Here is a 21,162-nt window from a genome sequence, read left to right as displayed (position 1 = left end):
GACAATATGTCCGACCAGTTCAAGGCCAGAACTCTGAAGAGAAAGAATGTGAAAGGTCTGGCGTTGAGTGCTCCTCCTCCAAGGGCAGCCAACCCTTCGGAAGGGGACTCACAAATACCGGGGGCTCTGGGCAATACCGAAAGTGACCGGACAGATACACTAGAGATCGGATTGGAGTTCAAGCTCGACCTGAGAAGCGAGGACTTGGTTGTCCTCAAAGAGTTGGGCGCCGGCAATGGCGGTACAGTCAGTAAGGTCATGCATGCGTCGACCAAGGTTATCATGGCGAGAAAGGTTCGTACAGAGGGTCTCACTATCACCGGCGAATGCTAAGTAAAACCAGATCATCAGGGTCGACGCCAAAGAAAATGTTCGCAAGCAGATTGTGAGAGAATTACAAGTGGGACATGATTGCAGCTCTCCGTATGTGATTACGTTCTATGGAGCGTTCCAGAATGAGGCTCGAGATATTGTGCTCTGTATGGAATATATGGATTGCGGGTGAGTGCTGTCCTGGCAAAAGTTGACCGCAGCGCTGACAATCTGCAGCTCACTGGATCGCATATCTAAAGACTTCGGGCCTATCCGGGTGGATGTGCTTGGGAAGATCACCGAATCTATACTCGGAGGTCTTGTATACCTCTACGAAGCACACCGCATAATGCATCGTGATATCAAGCCATCGAACGTTCTGGTCAACTCTCGAGGCATGATCAAACTATGCGATTTTGGTGTCGCTACCGAGACCGTTAACTCGGTCGCCAATACCTTTGTCGGTACCTCAACTTACATGGCGCCCGAACGGATTCAAGGAGGAGCCTACTCGATCAAATCAGATGTTTGGAGTGTAGGCCTGACCGTAATGGAACTCGCAATCGGAAGATTTCCGTTTGACTCTAGCGACTCTGCTGCAGGAGACAGAGCCAGTGCGGGACCTATGGGCATTCTCGATCTGTTGCAGCAGATTGTCCATGAGCCGGCTCCCAAGCTTCCCAAGAGCGAAGCTTTCCCCAGCATTCTGGAAGATTTCGTCGCTAAATGTCTTCTGAAGAGTCCGGATGAGAGACCGACTCCCAGAGAGCTTTACGATAGAGACAACTTTCTGCAAGCGGCAAAACGGACACCCGTGGATCTACAGGATTGGGCTGTTTCAATGATGGAGAGGCATAATCGAAAATCATATCTCGCACCCCCAGCTCCGAAATCACTCAAGAGCGACGGTACCAGCTCGGACGCCTCCTACGCAACTTCTGCTGCTTCAACTTCCTCGTTCACAAGCGATGCTCGAGGCACTCCAGTGACTGCTCGACGTTATGCTAGTCCCACCTCTGGCAACATAACAGTTGCCGCGCCTCAATTTGCCGGTCAACAACCGCAACAGACCCCCACGGGCATAGCAGAGAGATCTCCGCCTCCTCCTTTGTCTTTACAGCACCTTTCATTGGAGACACGAGACTCTCCTAATGGCCTATCCAGTCGTGCCAATCGTCTGGCTTTCAGTGAGCGGGACAACATTCCAGAACCAGCTTCGGCTATCGAGCCCACTCAACGACCGATGTTTCCACCAAGGACTAGTAGCAGTGGCTCATTATTGAGCAACAGAAACCCATTGTCGAGTCCTGCGCTTTCCATGCGACCGCCGCCACCAAATGGGCCTCTTCCACCACCGCCGATGAAGGACTTACCAGTGCCACCAGCATCGAAATCTGCAGAAATGTCTAGTCCGCGGCGAGTGAGGTGATATGACCAGTCACATTTTTTGAGATTGTTTTGAGAGTGAGCGTGAATCTTCATACTCGAATCAGAAAGGAGACATGGCATTCGGGTTGTAGCATTTGTCGAGGCGTACATCATGCATTTGTGCATTTTCTAGGATTCGGAACTGTAGATTTTGGACTCTTCATACCCATCTCTTTGCAATTGTATTTTCTTGGTTCAATATGGTTTGACCCAGGCGGCGGCTATCCCCGCGCAAGGCTGTAGGTTCCGGCCCCTCAGTCTGTCCCGACACGGTAATCATCTAAAGACTTCCTGAGCAGGCGCCGCCAAGAGACAACCTGGACTCTGTCAGAACAGCAATGCTCACGCGGGCTGCAAGGACTTCGTCCGAACTCACATCAGAGTCCTGAACAGCGGCTGCCATTTGCACTTTCACCAACAGACCGTCACAAGCGAAGCTGTTTCCGCGCAGTCTGCGTCAACATGGAAGCGGCTTCGGCAAGGATGGCCTCAAGGGGTCAATATCAGTTCGACGGCTTCTCCCCTCCTCGATCGACGCTGCAGCGGTTTATATACAATGCCTGCGACCCAATCGCCAATCTCGAACCCAATCTAGCCCTTAACCTCGAGATTGTTGATCTGATCAACTCTAAGAAGGGCAATGCGCCGCGTGAGGCGGCAGTCACAATCGTACAACTCATCAACCACCGCAATCCCAATGTCTCTCTCCTCGCACTATCCTTACTCGACAATTGTGTCAAGAACTGCGGATACCCATTTCAGTTACAGATTAGCACCAAGGAATTCCTCAACGAACTGGTACGACGATTCCCTGAGCGACCTCCCTTACGGCCAAGCCGCGTTCAAAGCAAGATCTTGGAAGCTATAGAAGAATGGCGGCAAACGATATGTCAAACATCGAGATACAAGGAAGACTTGGGCTATATAAGGGATATGCACCGGCTGCTGCTATACAAAGGCTACATGTTTCCGGAAATCCGTAGTGAAGATGCCGCCGTTCTGAATCCTAGTGATGTAAGATCGAAATACCTCCGAAGCGGAATCACGCTGACATGATCCAGAATCTTCAGTCTGCGGAAGAAATGGAGGAAGAGGAGCGAGCGGCGCAGTCTGCGAAACTCCAGGAACTCATCCGGAGAGGGAGGCCTCAAGACTTGCAAGAAGCGAACCGCCTCATGAAAGTGATGGCCGGCTACGATACCCGACATAAGACAGACTACCGTGCAAAGGCTGCTGAAGAAGTTGCTAAAGTACAGCAAAAGGCCAGGATTCTCGAAGACATGCTTCAGAGTCACAAAGAGGGCGACAAGATTGGCGACGGGGACGTCTTCGAAGTATGATACACATGTACGACGCAGTCTATCCACTGACCGTGAATAGGAACTCGTTTCAGCACTCCAAAGCGCTCACCCTAAGATCCAGAAAATGTGTGAAGAGGAATCGGATGATGCTGAAGCGGTTGCCAAACTGCTCGAGATCAACGACAGCATACATCGGACGATCGAGAGATATAAGCTGATGAAAGCAGGGAACGTCGAAGCTGCCAACAAGATTGCAAAGGGCACACTGGGCACGACGACAGGAGTTGGCAAAAACGCAGCGAATGAGCTATCACTAATTGATTTCGACCCGGAGCCCACTGGTGCACCCGTGGAGTCCTCTGCCAATGGCTCTCTCTCCCTACTTGATGAAGGAATTGCAACACAATCGACACCATCACAACATAGAACAGTCGAGGATGATCTGCTGGGCTTATCAATAGGGGACAATGGATCAGGTTCAGGAACTGTGGGCGCCATATCACTTGGTTCCAACAACAACACCACTTTCACAGCTCCTTCTGGTTCGATATTTGGAAATCCATCTAGTCCGCCTCCAAGTCAGTCAGCGTTCCCTCAAGCCCTGTCAAAAGCAAACTACGATGCTTTTGCATCCCTCAACAGCGCCTCACCAATGTCAAAACCTACAACTCCTGCACCGCCGGTGCAGCAGCAGCGGGCGCAGAGTCAAGTGTCTGTCGACCCATTTGCGTCTTTAATTTCATCGAGCTCTCGGCCGGCGACGCCTTCAAAACAGGCCAACACATTACAGGCCAAGTCGCAGCCTCTGGCTGCAATGTCCAAGCCATCTACTGCTCCTGCTGGCGCACAGGGCGATGACGAATGGACGTTTGAGTCGTCCTTACCAGAGACCTCAACCGTCAAAGTGCTTTCTTCGGACGTGGAAATCGAGTTCGAACCACGACGGCCGGCAGGCGCATCATACATCCTCATTACTGCTCGGTTTTCGAACATGACAAATTCACACATTACAAACCTGCATTTTCAAGTAGCCGTGGAGAAGAGCTATTCACTGCAACTCAAACCACAAACCGGTCGCGAGATGTCTCCCAAAGCACGAAACGCCATCCAACAGGAAGTCCTTCTGAATGGAGTTCCTCCCGGGAAAGGCAACGTGGTGAAGATGAGGTTCAAGGTATCTTACGAACTAAAGGGGCAGGCACAGGAACAGCAGGGCACGGTCCCGTCGCTGGGGATTAGTTAGTGCGGCAGCTGGATCCGACCGGACAGCTGGTACTGGGAAGCATTACGCGCGGGCCATTTTGAAATCTTGTGCAGCCACTTCCGGCGCAGCTGGGCACCCCCTCTGGAAGCCAGGAGGTTCAGCACCCGGAGTTATGGTCCGAGCAACCCCCATATATGCCAAAGTTGAACCTCAAGATGCGGTTGTCACCTTCCCCATCCGTTCCCGAATAGTCTATGTCTGTGCCTGCTCTTGTGGACGCCGTCTTTGTAAAGATTCCAAAGAACGTGTGGGTATGAGAACTTGGACTGAAGAGGCAGGAGGATCGTCATAGGCTGTGATGAAGAGGGAGATTTTGCGAACACGAAACCATGAGGCTGCATCTCGTAACACTTCGTCATAGCTTCGTGTGAGGGTCGATCGCAAGTGATGCAGACAAAATGATTCGTGGTAACACCCATCAGATCTGGCGGGTACCAGATCCGGCCTCAGATCCGATCTCGCATAATGCCAGGGGAATGGACGTCACCCTGGGATGATGCCGAGCAGGTGGAAGTTAGTTGAGCGTGGGCTGTGGTTGGTGCCAGGTGCGAGTCATGCTGTAATCTGTGGGATTGCAGGCAGTAGTGGAGTGGTGGTAAAAAGGCACTCGTGGTGGGATGGCAAAAATACGAAGGTGGCACCGCGGGAGGTAGGGGTGATCTGTAAAGAGTGGACGATCTGACAATGTTGTACGAAGAAACCTTCAATTGTGGTAAGCTGGAGATTTCCACAGCAGGAGTACCATCACCATAGGACACCAAACCAAACCATACCAGAACCCATATAAGATTTTCACAACATTTGGAATAATATTTCTACTGTTATCGTGCAGTGTGTCAGGGTCGGATGGTTAAAGGGCCGAGTCAACTAAGGTTCTGGGATAGCACTAAGGGCACCATGGCGTGCGCGCATCTTGGAACTTTCCACCACCTGCACCGTCGAATCTCTGAGCTGGCAGTGGCTGCCACGCTGTTTTTCCCTTTTACCATGTCATTTATGCTTTTCTGCAAGATCTGAACGGGGCATCTCCCGCGCACAAATCATCGTCTCGCATCTCACCAGACCTGCTCTCACGGTTTCATCCGTCTTCCTCTATCTGCCGCATTTTCAGAATAGAACACGAGTCATCCTTGAGCATATCCGGCCCTCCCTCTTCTTCAGACAATCTTAACTTCTGGCATCTTCCGTTCTCTCAACCAGACGTGGATCTCCTCTCCGCCGTCGCCTCCACATTCTTTTCGAACCCGCCTACACGCATTTATTATGCGCAGCGAATGAACAGCCTCAAACACATTCAGAGACCGAGGCCCAACTCTGCACAGGGCAGTATGATGCTGCCAGCTCTATCCTCCAGTACGAAAATTCGAAGTCAGCTTTAACAAACTGCCGACACGAAGGTCTCCCGGACCAGAAATCTCAAGAGGAGGCACCGTGCATGTTAGTAGTTCCACCAGGCAGTTAAGGAGGAGTTGTCTGATGGGAGATATCTCCGCTGGCGAATCTCAAACAAGCTCTGCCGCTCTGAGATCAGGGAACATCCCAGCGGATCGCGAGCTACTCGATAGAAGATTCAACGAATGGAGAATTCGAGCAGTACGAGTATCGTGCCCCTAGGTTGTTGCATCATACCGTCCAAAGCTGTCAGTGGTTTGCGGCCGTTGAGACACCCCACGATAGCCGAGGCAGGCAGCGCTAAGATCTGGCACTACGACTGAAGAGGTCAAGATAGACACCTCCGGAGATCGAGTTTTTGCAGTCCATTCCACCGATCTCTTTGACCATTTGGGTCTCGGGATTCAGATCTACAGGTTTGAGATCGGAACAATGAACTCATAGCGTGTCCCACACAGCCCACGCTACAACTTCTTATCGCTGAGCAAGGTGAGATTCCTCGGGAGGTGATTCCTTTCGAAAGTACGCAGGAAATATGCTCTCCGGACTAATCAGCCGTCGGAAAAGGTATACGGGAATGGCGCCAGCCAGGATCGATTCAGCGCACTGGCGGCCTATGATCGCCGCCTGGGCTGCAGCACTTTCCCCATCCACCTCGCACAGTCCCTTGCCTTTTCTGGCCTTCCTCTTTCAGTATGGTGTGCGATGCCAGAAAACCTTGCGATGCGCGGGAAGTCGATGGTAGGGCGAATGGGTTGTTCGTATCGAGACCATGCCTTTTCCAAATCCCTTCAACCCTTGCGACCTTTTGACTTTCTTGCCCTCGTTACTGCATTGTGATCTGCCGCTGGAGTTCATCTCAGCCAACCACAACGATCACCCAGCCTGAAGTCCCTCTCAAATCTAATACCAGAACCAGCATACCACGGCCCCTCAGCCACCTTCTGCCGCGATCTTCAGTCCAATATTGTCCCTGCCCATCCTGAATCCGAACCGTTGTCTCCATCGCCGCTAAAGGGTATCTCCTGGTCCAGTGTGTCCACTTTGTTATTCTTCCGTTATATTTCCAAGCGATCTGTACGAACTCCTTCTAGCTCCCCTCGTATCTTCTTGTGAGAGAAACTGTCTTAATGCTGGCCCTCCCTTGACCCATCCCGGCATCTTTTTCACTTCCTGTTACACTTTTGCTTTCATACTCTTGCCACACCGTGTATTGCGACTTCCTCCTACCGAATCGCCCAACGACTAGCAATCTACCCAAGTTTCGTAACGAATCTTTACCGAGGCGCCACCCAACACTTGACTCTCGGCTATACCGATATACTCCTTGCATATTACTTCCGTTGCACCCGCGGGTTGATATATCACCTCACCTCCACGCGTTCGAGGATTCTTCCGTACACACTACCATTTACAACTCCCACACGACCTCAACATGCCTCCGGTAAGGACGACACCGCCTACAAGGCCAATCAAAACTGAGCGAACACATGAGGAGAACCAGGAAAGGTTAGCGGGACACAACATCTGCTGTCTGGCCATTGCTAACTGCTCTCAGAGCATATATTGCAGCCTCGAGGAGAAGTGACAGAAGCTTAGAGGCTCGAGTAGAGTCAGCACGAAGAGCTTCCGAAATTCACAAACGTCGAACTGGTCGTTCTTTACGGGTGACCGAACAAGACGTTATCAATGAAGAAATGTACGAAGAGGAGGACGATGATTTGCCTATGCAGTACCGTCGTCTTACAGCACATCTGCAAACAGGTTCAACCGACTTCAACCGAAGGCTAGCTGCCTACTTAACCAACCAGGTGGCAATGCGGAGCGCAATGGAACAGATGGTACAGAATTCCTATGGTCAATACCCCAACGGCCCGTACCCGCAGAACCAGAATATGTTCCCATCTCCAATGTTACCACCTCAGAATGTGGCTCAGTCACCTCAGCAATCTTACCGACCTGCACCTTACCAGTCACCTCATCAGCCGGGGTACCGTTCCAACCATGGTAGAGCATATTCTATGGCCGCTGTGCCAAATAACCAAGCTTCGGCATCACCGCAGACATCCGCGCCGCCCATGCTGGACCAGCGTAGGATGTCGACACCGGCTTCTATCCAGCCCGGTGACACCAAGCCGGACCCCGAGTATATAAGACAGACTCAGTCCGCTACGAACGGCTCCTTCCCACCCCTGTGGCAGGATATGGGTCCTTTCACTACTTCGTTGCCGCCCGAGTCGCAGCAAATGCTCGCTCACGCACCCGGCTTCGACTCGAACAACCCTAGTTACGCCATGCTCATGCAGGGTTCTGATCAATTGCTGTCGAACCCATACTATCCATGGAACGATATACAGGGTGGCATCAAGGGTATGCCTGTCCATCCTTCCGCCTATCCGGGCATGTCGGCCACTTTGGCTCCCGCCGCTCTCGAGCACGCCGCGGACAACAAGACCGAAACTACCACGACAGGATCGACCCCGGCTGCCTCGCACTCTAACCAGCCCCCCACCCCAGCGGCTGAGTATATCAACCCACCCACCATGGGGTTGGACTTCAACTTCTCCCAGGAGAGCAAGGGCTTCGGATTCTCCGTTCCAGCTCTTGGATCAGGGCAAGTCACCCCTGCCGGCGAAGGGTTCTGGGACCACTTCGTCATGGACGGGTCCTGGGAAGATGGCACAAGTCCTGCAGCAGTCACTCCCACCACTGGTCGGCAGTAAACCTGCTCGGTGACCGAGCTCAAAGTGAGCCACAACCATGTTTTATTTTTCAGTTTACATCGGCTACGATCGACAAGCCACATACGGCTACATCCGGTGTGTATCCATGATGGAGTCCACCACACCATCCACCTGCCTTGCCTCTAGTGGATCGCAATCCAACCGGTTTGGTTCTGCACAAGGCACCCCTGGCGTCGTCACGCCTGGTATGGACATGAAACATGTACATGATGACATGAGTCCTCAATGCCTCCACTGACGCATTGTCATGGCACTGCTTTCGCAGGCCTTGCATGGTGCTTTTTGCTCCAATGAGCCTGGGCTTTGCCCGGCCATGGCGTCCTGGTGGACATCTTTGCATTTTGCAACCTACATTCTAATTGGCTGGGAAGAAAAAGTGGCTGTTGCCCTTCCTTCCTTGTCGTACCAGTCCGCTATTTTTACAGGACGACATATGGTACAGATCACCACATGTGACACAGTTTATTATGACTTTTGATCGGCTCGATGCTTTCTCTGACGGCGTTGATCTGTGGATTTGGCCATTTGAGGTGCTTGGGCACACGATACATGGGGTGGATATAATGAGATGTGCATACTGCACACTGGTATGGTATATTTGACGACGTTATTGTACACAACGTTGACGACACTGAAAAAAAATGGCACAAAGTTCTAAGGTACAGGTCACGTCCACAAGGGGACGCTGATGAGTTGGCAAGAGGAGGATTATGAGAACCCGATCGGGCTGGTAACAAGGTCGATCGTGTTTGGGGGGTTCTTTTGGGATGCGAGGGATGAAGAAAGGAAGACAAAAAAGTGATACCTGGAAAGCTCGAGCGCAGTGTGACAATAAAAGAAAACATTCTTCTCTCCCAAACCTCTTTCTCGAAAGTTTTTTTCGACCTTCTCATTAGGCCAAATACATCTCTGTTCCTAGGTGATTTTCCAAATACCTGCCAGGAATCACGTCGCTTCTGGACTGAAAGTCTCAACCTCAGGGGCTATGTATATACCGCATACTTTGTTCTGCATACATGGTCCTCCTTAAGGAAAGGAAGGGTGAGGACGTATGTTGATTGATTGTCTTTTTGACTATCTTTTAGCCTTGACCAGCCTTGACCAGCCTTGACCTACTAATCTGATATGACTCTGCTTAGAGCATCTATGGTAGCTACATACCTAGGTAGGTTCGACAAGCACATCGGGTATTCCCGCCACCTCTCAACGGTGCTGGTACTGGTGCCGATGGCTCGAGCAAACGCGATGTCGTTGGCGCCAAGCAGAGAGGGGCTTGTGAGAGGAGCGCAAACTTTCGGGATCGTTGCCTGGTGGTGCTCCCCTGCAAGCTTCCCTTGCCTCGTGGTGCTTCTCTAGATAGAAAGCTTGCTCAGCACGTGGTTCATGTGCGGTTGAGCCCCTTTCTCCAGCATCATGGTCTGGGTATGGCTGGGAAAGAAATGGTTGTTCCAAGAACATGGGACACCGAACGTCAACCGGCGCCGTCTTTTTCGTTCCTCAACTGATATTTTGTCCGAAAATAGTATGACCCCCATCATCATTCATCCTTCTCCATTCTCATTCTCCGTGCCAGTAACTCCACTAGATTTCTTCGCCGGGTCGGCGGAAGGTCGTAGACTGGAACCCTGCACAGGTCGAGCGCCGAGGTCATTGCTCCTTCGTACACTGCTGGAACTGCTTCTTCGTCGTCTCAGGCGCAGCTCACTGGGGTCAGCCGCATTCCCCAATCCACCTGCTCGTGCAAACAGGACTAAAATGTCCGTCAGGCTCACGACGCCGACCAAACGACCGGAGATAAAAGCGCCTGGAAGTGCGGAGGCGGAGATGCTAGGTCCAGTGGGCATAATGAAGGGGGTCTTTGCTGATGCGTCTGCGACGGCGGTCCCAGAGGCGTCGACCGGGACAGACGTTGCTGCAGGTGGTCCACTGGGGGCAGAAATGTGGGAGGAATGACTTGATGTTGGGGCGAGAGTGGCCGAGTGCAGAGACGGGGTTGGTGGTCCGGACGAACTCGGCGATATAGGCTCGGTGATCCACATTCTGTGGGATTTTGTGGCGACAAGTTTGGCAACCGTGTGTGCCAATGTAGAGAGTGGTGTGACGTGGAAAACGGGGAAGGAATCTTTGCCTTCGAACATGCCTCGCGTGGAGAGAATGACTGTGATGAAGTGGATGCAGGTATTGCGGAGGAGGGGGAGCGACGAGGACTTTGTGAGGAGTTTGACGTCGACGATGGAGATGTTCCCGATGACGTTGGAATTGTGGTCCAGTACTGGAAGCGAGGAGACGCCTTCGTTCAGGAGTAATGTCAGAGCTTCCGCTAGAGGTCGGTCACCACTTGATAGGTTGTTAGTACACCTGTCTCGTGGAGAAGGACTGCGACATTGGACAACTTACTTGATAGCAACAACGTCGTTGGATCCAATCTTCAGATCGCGCAGGTGTTGCGAGTACAGTTGATCGAGAACTGGGAAGCTTCTGCCGTTCTCCCACAGGAATCTGTTGAGGAGACTTTGACTGAGGACGCCGGTGGCCTGCTTTGTCGAGGGGTTGACCACAACGGCGCGATGCACGCCCTTTCCGAACGTCTCAATGGCTTGAAGTAGATTCGCGTCCTCGGACAAGAACGACAATGGCTCTTTCTTGCTTATGTCCTTGATGTCCCGGAGGTGTACGGGTTTGCCTTCTCTTGCTCGTTGCGCCATCTCATTGAAGTCTTCTGCGTGCTCGTCATCGGGATGCGCCAGGCCGATGACCAGCAGTAGGTAGGCGTTGAGGTCGTGGTAGTCGAAAGTCCCAATCACAGATGTACCATCCTTGTCGCGGATGAGAATGACGCTGGAACCGGACTCGACAAGAACCTGGTGCTGTTAGCTCTGCTATTTGGACTGCCAGAAAAGGTCTATCCGTGCCTTTGTAGCCGCTTCCATGCCCGTTTCATTGCCCACAAATCTGAGATTATCGGGGTTGATCAACTCTTTTACTTGGACGGTTGTCCAGTCTCGTCCCGCAAATCTGGGATCTGGATGTTTCGACGGAGGGTTGTCAATCAGATCTTGTACCGCTTGGGATGACATGGAGAGTTGTCTCTGAGAGCGTGGGGAGGGAGGTTGTCCTCGCAGCTCGTTGAAGCTTTGACGGTGTTGAGCGGCTGCACTGGGCATGGATGGTAGTCGCAAGGACGGTGCTCTGCTTGAAGGTGAAGCGGTCTCCATGCTCGATCTCGAAGAGAGCGCAGGCGAGGTGGGTGTTGGAGGCTCTCTGTTGGGCGTGGCCATGGCTGCGGATGGTTGTACCTTGAGGTGGTCTTTTCGGTGACAACGGATCTGGAATTGAAGAGCAGTGGGAAGACAGTAATTTGGTTCAATGCGCGGTCGAAAGCATCATTGGGAGGACCCAGTATACGGACGCCTACGTAAAAGGAAAAAAGCACAAGCTTCTAGAATTGCTGATAACGCAGTAATAGTGAGGAGTTTATTCGAAAGTAGTATGGATCTCCCGTCGCTCAGGTGAGGGCGTTATATATTGACCTTCTATAATCGCGTGCGGAGAGCGTGACTCGCCGCATTGGGAGCCCGCTAACGTCGGAGGGTACCTACCAGATACCAGGTAAGTTAGGTATCAACGAGGCTACTGAGATAATGCTCTGAAGACTCCACTCAGCTCGCCAGGCACAATCATCTAGAAAACGCTCTTCTCTGCAACATCGTAGATATCTATCGAGGCTGAAATTCTCCTAGCAAAGCTGTAATGTTCTTTCCCCTCGACTTCATCGTTGGCTGAGTCTTCGTTCCTCGCTTTGGCGGAGGTGATGCCGATCCTTGCGATGCCACGTCCTGATTCCTCACTCTCTTAGACACCTCATGGTTCTTGACCTGAGATCCTTCCGTCTGCTCTTTCCAAACCCGTGTTTTGGTGTTGTCAAACCATATCGTTCGCGTCGATGGGAAGTCATCAACGACATGTGTCCATGGGCGTGGATAGTCCAGCCACACTTCCAACATCGGCAACCTTTCGACCATGTTCGGTCGTCTGGGATGCGCCAAATCTTTGAACAGTTCCAAGCTCTCATCGTAACAGCCGGCGACATACCCAGATGTTTCACGTCTCCAGCCCTGGACGACCGGACGTAAGTCTTTGGCACTCTTCTTTGCGTGCCTCGCTTCCCAGCCGGCAGCTTGTGTAATAGGCTCCCAATCAACTCTGTTTCTCTGGTGCATTCTTGGGCAATCCGTGATAAGGACACGACACAACGATGGAAAGGCGTCGACGTATTTGAAAATCCAATCAGACAACGAATCCTGCCAGGCAAAAAGGAGAACCCGAAGATGCTGGAAGGCCTGACCGTTTCTGGCCAGATCAGCCCAGGATCGGAAGACTCGTTCGTCGAACCTCGGAGAGCCGATATCTGGAAGGATGCGCCCATCTGACAAATCTAGCACGGCTAAGTTGGTGGTCTTGTGAATAGCAACCAGGTCGGCTGTGCTCATTCGCTGTGGTGAGACGCGAAGACAGGTCAGCCAGTTCAAGCTTTCCGACGTGATGCCGGTCAAATACTCAGTATATGGCAACGATGGCGTCTTGATATGTATGAAATATCTGTACTCAGGATTGTCGAATTCGTCTGGGCCAGGATATGCTGTGGCAAGAATCCGCCATGCGTGAAAACTCTCCATTCCCCTGTATTGATCATTAGCAGCCACATCCAAGCACATTGATTGGTGCAACACACATAGACAGCAGTTCTTCCCAGATCTGCTCCGCCAATGACCAGGGAATTGAAGCAAAATGGTCCGCTGTAAGGCTGGGGAACTGCTTAGCAACCTTGATCTTGGCCAGGTGGGCAAGAGACCGAGCACCACTCCCCACAGGGCGCTCCTTCTTGATGTAGCCGCCTCCTCTAGCTTGCCCAATCCAATCCGTTTGTTTAGTCCTCCTGAAGCGCACTTCAGTCTCTGAATAGACCTGCCCAGATTCCGGATCGAACTTGTGCTCCATTATTGGGCCTGGCATCGAAATGGCTGGTATTCGTCTTCCAAGCAAACGCGGACGTTGAGCCGTCGGTCGCCTGTGAGATTTCATCGCGTCGTTTCAGCGGTCCAAGAACCTGGCTACCGGCGTGTTCAGAGCCCAATGCAACATCGACAGTTATAATGAACAGTAAGCCACTCAGTGTCTCACAGTATGCGAGTGCACCTGAGCAACTTGGTCATAGCGAGGAGGGACTCTTTTTCCATTGCTGTATTGGTTGCACAAGTTATTGGCTGTGAATTGGTTTGATGTGCAATTCTTGCAAATGGGAGGCTATAGCGCCTGTCCTTTCTGCGCTACGTGATTTGCGACCTCGATCGTTTGTTAGGGGAACGATGGCGAAAATGAAGATGATGTCGAAGATGAAGAACTTGAAGTCTTCGACCAGATGACGCCAAGATGCTTACCTAATCATCCAGAACGACTCGCAAGGCTGTGCAAGGCTTCTTTGCATACGGGGCTCCCGCTTGCCAACAACTTCCTACGTTACACTCCGTTCTACATACGATGTGTGCATACGGACCAGAGCATGGCAGACCTGGGTATCTTCCTAAACACGATCCGCACATTTATCAATGACCTTGCAGATCCACTCTACACCAATTCCGCTACCGTGTCACATCTTTCACGCCTCTTCAACATGCTTCGCCTGTGTCGCCTGTGTAATCCCCTTCAAGACGAAACTCTTGTGATCAATAACCTGCTCGACTTGTCTTTGTTGCATCCTTGCCAATTCCTCATTAGAGACGTTAATCAATATCTTGGGCCCCGTGAAGAGCAAATCGATCTGCTCCAACGTTTTACCCTTAGTCTGTCATACGCATTATCAGCCACTGCACCCAAAAGCGGACGTAGGTAGACTCACCTCTGGATAGAAGAGATATATAATAGGAAAGAATGCAAAGTTCAGGCATCCAAAAATGAGATATGTCTTCCACTCAATATTGCTGATGGCAATCGGTGTGATCTCCGCCACGAGAAATGTAAAGATCCACGTACTGCTGGTCGCTAATGCAGCAGCTTGACTCCGGATGGTCAGAGGAGCATACTCCGGGGTTAACAACCATGGGCCAGGTATCCAGCCTACGCCGAAGAAGAAGTCGTACGCAAATAGTGAGACAGTAGCGACAATGCCGGGAGCAAAGGAGACCACTGATGTGGTGCCTGCCAGTACAAACATGAATGTACCCATGCCGATCAAGCTGCATAGGAGGAGAATCCTGCGGCCGACACGATCAATGATGAAGATCGGAATGAGCGTCGAGAGGTAGTAGAAGAGGCTGAGAAAGCCGGACATGAGAGCTGACAGACGAGTCGAGAAGCCAACGGACTTGATAAATATGTAGGGCGCGTAGTAACTGTTATGATGGTCAGAGTGCCAACAGGGTGGAGGAGTCTGTAGGGAACAAACGTCACTAAATTGATGCCGCTCAGCTGCTGCATAATCATGCCACCGACACCGAGCATGGTTCGATAGAAGAAACGTTGTTCTCCATTGGAAAAGATGGTGCGAATGGGTCTAGGGCACGTAAGTAGAAGTACTAGGAACGACCCATGAAGAAACAACACTAACCCCTGAGCATTAAGCTTGGCTTGTGCAACACGTTCTTCATGTAGAGCAGCTTCAATCTCAAGCAGGTCCCTTTGGGCGTTTGCCACGCCATCATGCCCGTGGAGACGCGTCAATATCTCCAGAGCTTCTTCTCGTTTGTCTTGCTTGACCAGCCAACGTGGTGTGTCGGGGAGTGGAAGCAGGATCAAGATCGTACTGACAGCGAAGAAAATCTGCAGGGCGATTGGAAACCGCCATTGAGCGCCGTTGTCGACGTACGACATTCCATAGTCAACCCAGTACGCGACAGCAACGCCGCCCTTCAGGATTGTCAGCACAACGTATGCAACCATTCAGGACCTCACTGACCACGTTGGTAGACAACTCAGTCGTGATAAACTTCCCTCTGGATTGAGCTTTGGAGAGCTCTGCATGCCAGACCGGGATGGTCGACGTGATGATCCCATTACCAGTTCCTGTGACGATGCGACCAACGATAAGCTGGGCGAGATCGTATGAGCTGCATTGAATAATGGTTCCTACTGCGAGAACCGAAGCTCCGATGATGATTGTCCTCTTACGGCCAAGTTTGTCACCGATGAACATTGTAAGCAGGGAACCTGCCCAACAGCCAATGTTATAACTGGCGACGGTAAATCCCTGAAGCTGGGTATTGCCCTTCGCCGTTGTTGTATTGATGGAAGGGAATTGCTTGGTGAAAGCAGGGCCGGTGATTACACCCCCCATGACGCCTTGCTCTGTGGACGTAAGTATTGCGCACAGCCCAACGACGACTCAAACAAACCATAGCCGAACAGTATGAAAGCAATTGAGCATGCCAGACCGATCAGCCGCGAGAGCTTTTGACCCGACAGCGTCCTGGAACCAGTGGAGAAATCATGCATCTTCACGAGATCGAGCGAGCTGTAGGAGAAAAGGTAGAAAGGGCTCGGACAACGTCAGCTAAGGAGTAACGGGAAATGCGGCATATTTGATGTGATACTAGATGGGTGATGCTGTTATACCCAGTGTCCATACAGGGATGGTTTGCTTGTCGATCGGCATCGCTCCGCGTACTCCGTACATGTGAGGTCAATAGCCTACTTCTCTCAAGCTTTTCTCCAAGCTTTCCCCTCCTATCGTGCCATTGATCGTTGACCCTGTTGGAGGTTGCATGGTGGTGATGGTCATGCAGCCACCTGTATTGGTGGAATGGAATACCGAGGACTCAAGTGAGGAGTAAGATGAGGAGTTCCTGCAGGACCACTCCGCAAGACATGAGCTCGATGGACGGCGAAGCCACCGACAGTGTCGCCTGACCACTGACTTACGCGAACTTTTTCATATAAACCTTTCAGCCAACAGTAGTAACCTTGCTTTACATGGGTGGATGAGAGTGGTCATCGTGCCATGGACAGCATGATGTCCGGACAGCTAGGCCGGTGTAGGAGCATACCGAGACATTTGTCGGAGCTTGCGGCCATATTTGTAGAAAAGAATAGGCGCCGGTATGAGCAATATACACAAAAATCCCAAAACACTCGTGGCCCAAGCGATTCCAAGCACCCGGTACATGCGTGGCGCAGCGAGCGGAAACCCGGCTGCGACTGCACTTCTGACGAATGTGTTTGCAGCCAATGCACTCGCGGCCGACTGTAGATAGATATCCACAATGTATGCGACACAGTTTGTGAAAATGAGCATAATTCCACACCCGATGAATAGACCGGCGATGATTTGCGGTACAGGTGATATGTGGCTGCTCGAGCACCATCCGAACCAAAAGAGCCCTGCTGGTAGCATTACACTGCCCAGCATGACGAGCGGAAGACGATCCTCCGGTAGCACAGAGCCTCGTGCCACTAGTCGTGGTTGATAGTATTTCTTCGAGTAGACTGCAACGCCCACGGAGCCAGCCAGGACACTGACTAAAATGCTCAGGAAGGGCAGAGATCCAACACGAGGATCCCAGCCGCGGCCTTCAGTAAAGCTGTAGGGGAAAGCGAAGAATGTGAGGTACAAGATGCCATAAACAATCGCAACGTACAGTGTCATCACCATCAGCATCGGCTCATAACATAGCATCAACAATGGCTTGACCATATATTTGCCGACAAAGTCCCGAAAGGTTGGGGTTTGCTTGCCGTAAGATCTCTGGGAAGGGGTTCTGGTAAGGTTGCGGGCTTTTGTCTCTGCTCTCAGCTTCAGGACGGGACCATATGTTTCCGGGACGAAGACGAATGCCAGAACGCCGACGACACCTCCAATGATGAGGGTCAACCATGCTGTCCAATGCCAGCCCAGGCTGGGATTCTCCGTCACGAGACTCCCAAAGACCGGTCCCAACGTTGGCCCAATATACACGGCAGCAGAATAGATCGCCGTCGCGATACCGCGTTCAGCTGGCTCCCAGAAATCGGCATACATTGCCGACACCAGGCCGACTGGTGCTGCACCGAAACATCCACCGAGTAATCGACAGACGAGAAGAGCAGGCAGGTTGTTCACCACGCCGATCGGGATTTGAAGTAGAAGCCAGACGAAGAATCCCGAGAAAAGAGGCAGTCGCCGACCCTTGAATTCGGACATTGGTCCCCAAACGATAGGACCAAGAGCAAAGCCCAGAACGTAAAGGGACACGCCCAGGATACTGACGGTCTCACTGACATCGAATTGCTTGGACGTGACCGTGATAGTAGATGACCAAACTGAACTACCGAACGTCACAGCCATGGTCATCGAGGCTAGGAGGACCGTGTTGATCCATTTCCGCCAGTTCGGAAGGTCGAATGGACTCTCGAAGGAAGGCGCGGTCTCATTGTCGTTGTTCGTGGGCGGCTTCCCCAATGGCACTTTTTGTTCCTCTTGAACGTCAGTTTGTCTCTCTGGGTCATCCGCCATCACCACGGCTGATATGAGAATGTCTGTATAGCGGTACAAGACATCGCCGGAACCTAGATATCAAGTCACCAATATGACAAATTCCCATCTTGATTTTGGCACTGGTGAGTTGCGGTGGCCCACTGGAAGGTGGGTTGAACTACCGCAGAATGTTGCCGTCATAACCGCGCAACCGCGGCACAGTGCGAGTCGCCCATCATTTTCTACGAAGCCAATTTCTCCATCCTGCACTCTGTGCATCGTTCCTGCGCATCGAACGTAGACTTCGCAGACTTCTACGTTCGATGCGCTCGTAGTTGTGTTGTGGTCATCGGCGATGGCAAGTTACAAGCCATGCAAGAATGAACTTCGTGGACAACCCTCAAGGCGCCCCCGATCCCAATCGTACCAGTGGCATCCTTCCTGTCCGCACCGCATGCCTTTGCTTGACCAATATGCCCAGACGAACACTAAGCCGTTGCAACTGCACTTCAAGCAGCTCGCTCTAATGTGCATTTCATCAGATCAAAGCCCGACGGCCTCGGTAGCCGATCTTTCACCATCAACGAGATCCGACTTCAAATATACCAACATCGGCCCAGAGCTAGAGCAGAGTGCAGTGAGGTAGGGACATCCAAAGAGTAGGAAAGAGACAAGTCAAGCAAGGGCGGGAGACCATGCGCCATGTCGTTGGCAAGGTTGCGACAAGACTGCAGAGGATGAGATCACCGCACGACCTTACATTTGGCCGTTCTCCCTGTCTGTAGAAAGCATCCAAGTTTTATGGACCACCATCCAGAGGTCTGTTCATTGCGATCTCACGGACTCTAGCAATCCTACTTGAATGCGGTACAACACGATTAGCAACAGATCAAGTGTTTTGTCCAGTTCTTCCAACTGAAGATGATGTGAGCACTATTTCTCATCTGTGTGCGGTACGTAGGCTTTTTACAGCCTTTGAATTCTGTCAGACCCCTCAGAGTCTCAGACATCTGCCGGTGAGCATCCTCAAAGACAGAAATGTTGGAACATGTTTTGTGGGAGTGTGTAACACGTTCGCAGGCGTGATGACATGCGACCACCGGCTGCAGCTCATTTTTATTGCTATATATCATTGCACCCAGCTCTTCCATAGCACCGTATCCCACAGTACGAGCATCATCATCGCCAAGGACTCCCATAATATGATAACTGTGTTATTCTTGCTCAGTTGAAGACAAAATACCACTACTCTTGTATGAGCATTCATGGGTTAACATCAATAGACCTCGACTTCGTAGCTTGCGCTGCCGGAAGTGTCTATTTGACCAGTGGCCGAGCCACTGGTGGATCATCAGTGGTTGAACGTTGTTGTGGGCGAAAGTTATATGCAACACACTCAGGCGCCTTGCGACGAAGCCGCAGTATGCATTTCGGGTAAGATAGTACGGACGAGTCATCCGAGTCAAGGAACCCAAAAAGATCACAACCCAAACCCAAATTGGACCTACGTATGGCCTTTCTCTTCAAGTCTGCTGGCTAGCTGAAGTTTGACATAAATGTGAGCTTCCAGTGGCCCATTGTGAAGTTGGATTTGTGCCAGCACTCCGGTATGAACCCAAAAGTAGATCGATCGGCAGCGCCTGGTGGGAACTCCCTCCTGCCGATCGTTCCTGAGGTCAATCTGACATTTCGTCGGGATGAGCTTGACGAATGGCATGTGCTTCGCTCTCGCTATATCTGGGTGACCATCTCGCGGAAGACCTTGACCATATCGCAAGTGCAAGGAAATACAGACAGAAGACGTGCAGTCCCAATATAAGTACCTCTGTGCGCTCCTCACAATGGAGATCATTATTCAGGAACAGGCGACGAGAGCCGCAGAGGGCATTTACGTCGATGCGGAACGCCACAAGTCCGGGGATCCGCCTTCCTGCATATCACTGCTTACTTCTGCCCTGAAAGAGCGAACGAGGGTCGCGACTTTCATCACGTACGGAAAGAGATCTGCCCTGAACAGCTTTGTTTCTTTGCGCATCTGTTTTAGGCCTAGGATTTCACCAAGGTCAAGGCCAGTGATCAGCAAAGCACTACTCCGTACAGGAGATGGAGCAGCTTTCCTTGGTAATCTTGCTACGAATGGCTCAACGTGTTTGACACAGCGCATCGTGCCGTGGTTATATAGTACCGGTAGGTCGTCTGGCAGATCCCACTTTCGTCCTACCCAACGCCTCTACCTACACCCAGTCACTCGCTCTACACTCCCCCAGCGTCACGCAAAGAGGCTTAACACATCGACCCTTCAAGATGCATTTCAAAAGTCTTCTCCTCGTCTTCTTTGCATCCAGCACGATTCTGGCTCTTCCTGTCCCAGACGTGGGAGGCGACCTCTGTCTGGGCTCATCCTTCAGCCCGACAAACTGCAACAGTCCCGGCGCAGATAGCGTCAACGTCGATCCGTCCCTCGACATCGACCCGACCATCGCCATTAGAGCTGCCGAACCAGAACCGGAGCCAGAGATAAACGCCCGTTCAGATGACGACTGCATCGGCTCGTCATTTAGTCCTACCAACTGCAACAGCCCCGGCGCCGACAGCATCAATATCGATCCTACTGTTGACATAGATCCCACCGTGGATCTGTCGGGTGTAAGTGATGTTGTCACAGACGTCGTTTCAGACCTCGGCTTATGATAGCCAGCGTTCCGAAGACAGTAGCCGAGCTTGAGCTTGGCCTCTGTCGATTGTCTGTATACTGGGAAGGCGTTTCTGTTCGGGGATGTCTCCCACTGCCAGACTCGCGAGGTGGGCAGGGCACTGTAGATATAAGCTGCTTGCTGAGCTGTACATAATGTAATGGAAAGTGGGCCTGCAGGAGCTTTCATGCAAGCCCTGATGGATCAATATGAATAACGACTTTGAAGATCAATCTCACTTCACTGAAATTATCTGAAGAGACAGTCGATTAGGGTGCCTGGCCAAGGTTCTTCCATTTCCCAGGCAAGGTCATATTTGGACACCGGGAAATTTGTTCAATATGGACATCACGCGGGCTTCTCGATGCTCCAATTTGCCCTCAGCAAGGACGTTCTTGAAAGATCCGCTGGCGTGCGCATGTGTACCTCCACTGCAACGATGTAGGCATGATCTGACAGCAGCCTGGGTGACGAGGCTGAACCTCGGAGTGAAATCCACGGACAAAGTGAAAGCTTGGCCGTCGTCATCTGCATCTAACTCCAAAGATGACGAGATACTCAGATAGGAAACCGTTGTCCTCCT

At 51.7% G+C, this 21,162-nt stretch overlaps 8 protein-coding genes across 8 annotated transcripts; 3 read left to right on the top strand and 5 right to left on the bottom strand.

Moving 5' to 3' along the window:
* Nucleotides 1-6: 6 nt before the first annotated feature.
* EDD37DRAFT_570359 (mitogen-activated protein kinase) lies at nucleotides 7-1,741 on the top strand (the record flags this gene model as incomplete). Its single annotated transcript, XM_062814272.1, has 3 exons — nucleotides 7-294; nucleotides 344-501; nucleotides 550-1,741. 3 exons carry the CDS (start codon nucleotides 7-9, stop codon nucleotides 1,739-1,741), a joined length of 1,638 nt encoding a protein of 545 aa, XP_062665675.1.
* A 193-nt stretch (nucleotides 1,742-1,934) lies between these two features.
* On the top strand, nucleotides 1,935-4,377 carry EDD37DRAFT_192571 (VHS domain-containing protein). Its single transcript, XM_062810101.1, has 3 exons — nucleotides 1,935-2,754; nucleotides 2,802-3,074; nucleotides 3,121-4,377. The coding sequence occupies exons 1-3, from the start codon at nucleotides 2,203-2,205 to the stop codon at nucleotides 4,282-4,284; spliced, it is 1,989 nt and encodes a 662-aa protein (XP_062665674.1). The 5' UTR covers nucleotides 1,935-2,202; the 3' UTR covers nucleotides 4,285-4,377.
* A 2,269-nt stretch (nucleotides 4,378-6,646) lies between these two features.
* EDD37DRAFT_192462 (uncharacterized protein) lies at nucleotides 6,647-8,652 on the top strand. The gene is made up of 2 exons (XM_062810100.1): nucleotides 6,647-7,206; nucleotides 7,256-8,652. The coding sequence occupies exons 1-2, from the start codon at nucleotides 7,133-7,135 to the stop codon at nucleotides 8,418-8,420; spliced, it is 1,239 nt and encodes a 412-aa protein (XP_062665673.1). The 5' UTR covers nucleotides 6,647-7,132; the 3' UTR covers nucleotides 8,421-8,652.
* Nucleotides 8,653-9,982: 1,330 nt separating this feature from the next.
* EDD37DRAFT_660026 (uncharacterized protein) lies at nucleotides 9,983-11,719 on the bottom strand (the record flags this gene model as incomplete). Its single annotated transcript, XM_062819080.1, has 4 exons — nucleotides 9,983-10,030; nucleotides 10,073-10,778; nucleotides 10,839-11,302; nucleotides 11,354-11,719. 4 exons carry the CDS (start codon nucleotides 11,717-11,719, stop codon nucleotides 9,983-9,985), a joined length of 1,584 nt encoding a protein of 527 aa, XP_062665672.1.
* A 225-nt stretch (nucleotides 11,720-11,944) lies between these two features.
* EDD37DRAFT_642243 (uncharacterized protein) lies at nucleotides 11,945-13,812 on the bottom strand. Its single transcript, XM_062817352.1, has 2 exons — nucleotides 13,174-13,812; nucleotides 11,945-13,121 (listed from the first exon to the last, which is right to left on the bottom strand). Exons 1-2 carry the CDS (start codon nucleotides 13,521-13,523, stop codon nucleotides 12,158-12,160), a joined length of 1,314 nt encoding a protein of 437 aa, XP_062665671.1. The 5' UTR covers nucleotides 13,524-13,812; the 3' UTR covers nucleotides 11,945-12,157.
* A 262-nt stretch (nucleotides 13,813-14,074) lies between these two features.
* Nucleotides 14,075-16,165, bottom strand: EDD37DRAFT_192380 (general substrate transporter). Its single transcript, XM_062810098.1, has 6 exons — nucleotides 15,830-16,165; nucleotides 15,394-15,782; nucleotides 15,046-15,344; nucleotides 14,884-14,991; nucleotides 14,338-14,830; nucleotides 14,075-14,283 (listed from the first exon to the last, which is right to left on the bottom strand). Exons 1-6 carry the CDS (start codon nucleotides 15,927-15,929, stop codon nucleotides 14,098-14,100), a joined length of 1,575 nt encoding a protein of 524 aa, XP_062665670.1. The 5' UTR covers nucleotides 15,930-16,165; the 3' UTR covers nucleotides 14,075-14,097.
* EDD37DRAFT_192383 (major facilitator superfamily domain-containing protein) lies at nucleotides 16,115-18,040 on the bottom strand. Its single transcript, XM_062810099.1, has one exon. The coding sequence runs from the start codon at nucleotides 17,923-17,925 to the stop codon at nucleotides 16,459-16,461; it is 1,467 nt and encodes a 488-aa protein (XP_062665669.1). The 5' UTR covers nucleotides 17,926-18,040; the 3' UTR covers nucleotides 16,115-16,458.
* Nucleotides 18,041-19,746: 1,706 nt separating this feature from the next.
* On the bottom strand, nucleotides 19,747-21,031 carry EDD37DRAFT_642235 (uncharacterized protein). The gene has a single exon (XM_062817351.1). The coding sequence runs from the start codon at nucleotides 20,766-20,768 to the stop codon at nucleotides 20,121-20,123; it is 648 nt and encodes a 215-aa protein (XP_062665668.1). The 5' UTR covers nucleotides 20,769-21,031; the 3' UTR covers nucleotides 19,747-20,120.
* Between the last annotated feature and the right edge of the window lie 131 nt (nucleotides 21,032-21,162).

The sequence above is a fragment of the Exophiala viscosa genome, assembly GCF_022695815.1.
Source record: "Exophiala viscosa unplaced genomic scaffold EDD37scaffold_15, whole genome shotgun sequence".
Taxonomy (NCBI): domain Eukaryota; kingdom Fungi; phylum Ascomycota; class Eurotiomycetes; order Chaetothyriales; family Herpotrichiellaceae; genus Exophiala; species Exophiala viscosa.
This window is presented reverse-complemented; position numbering and strand designations above follow the sequence as displayed.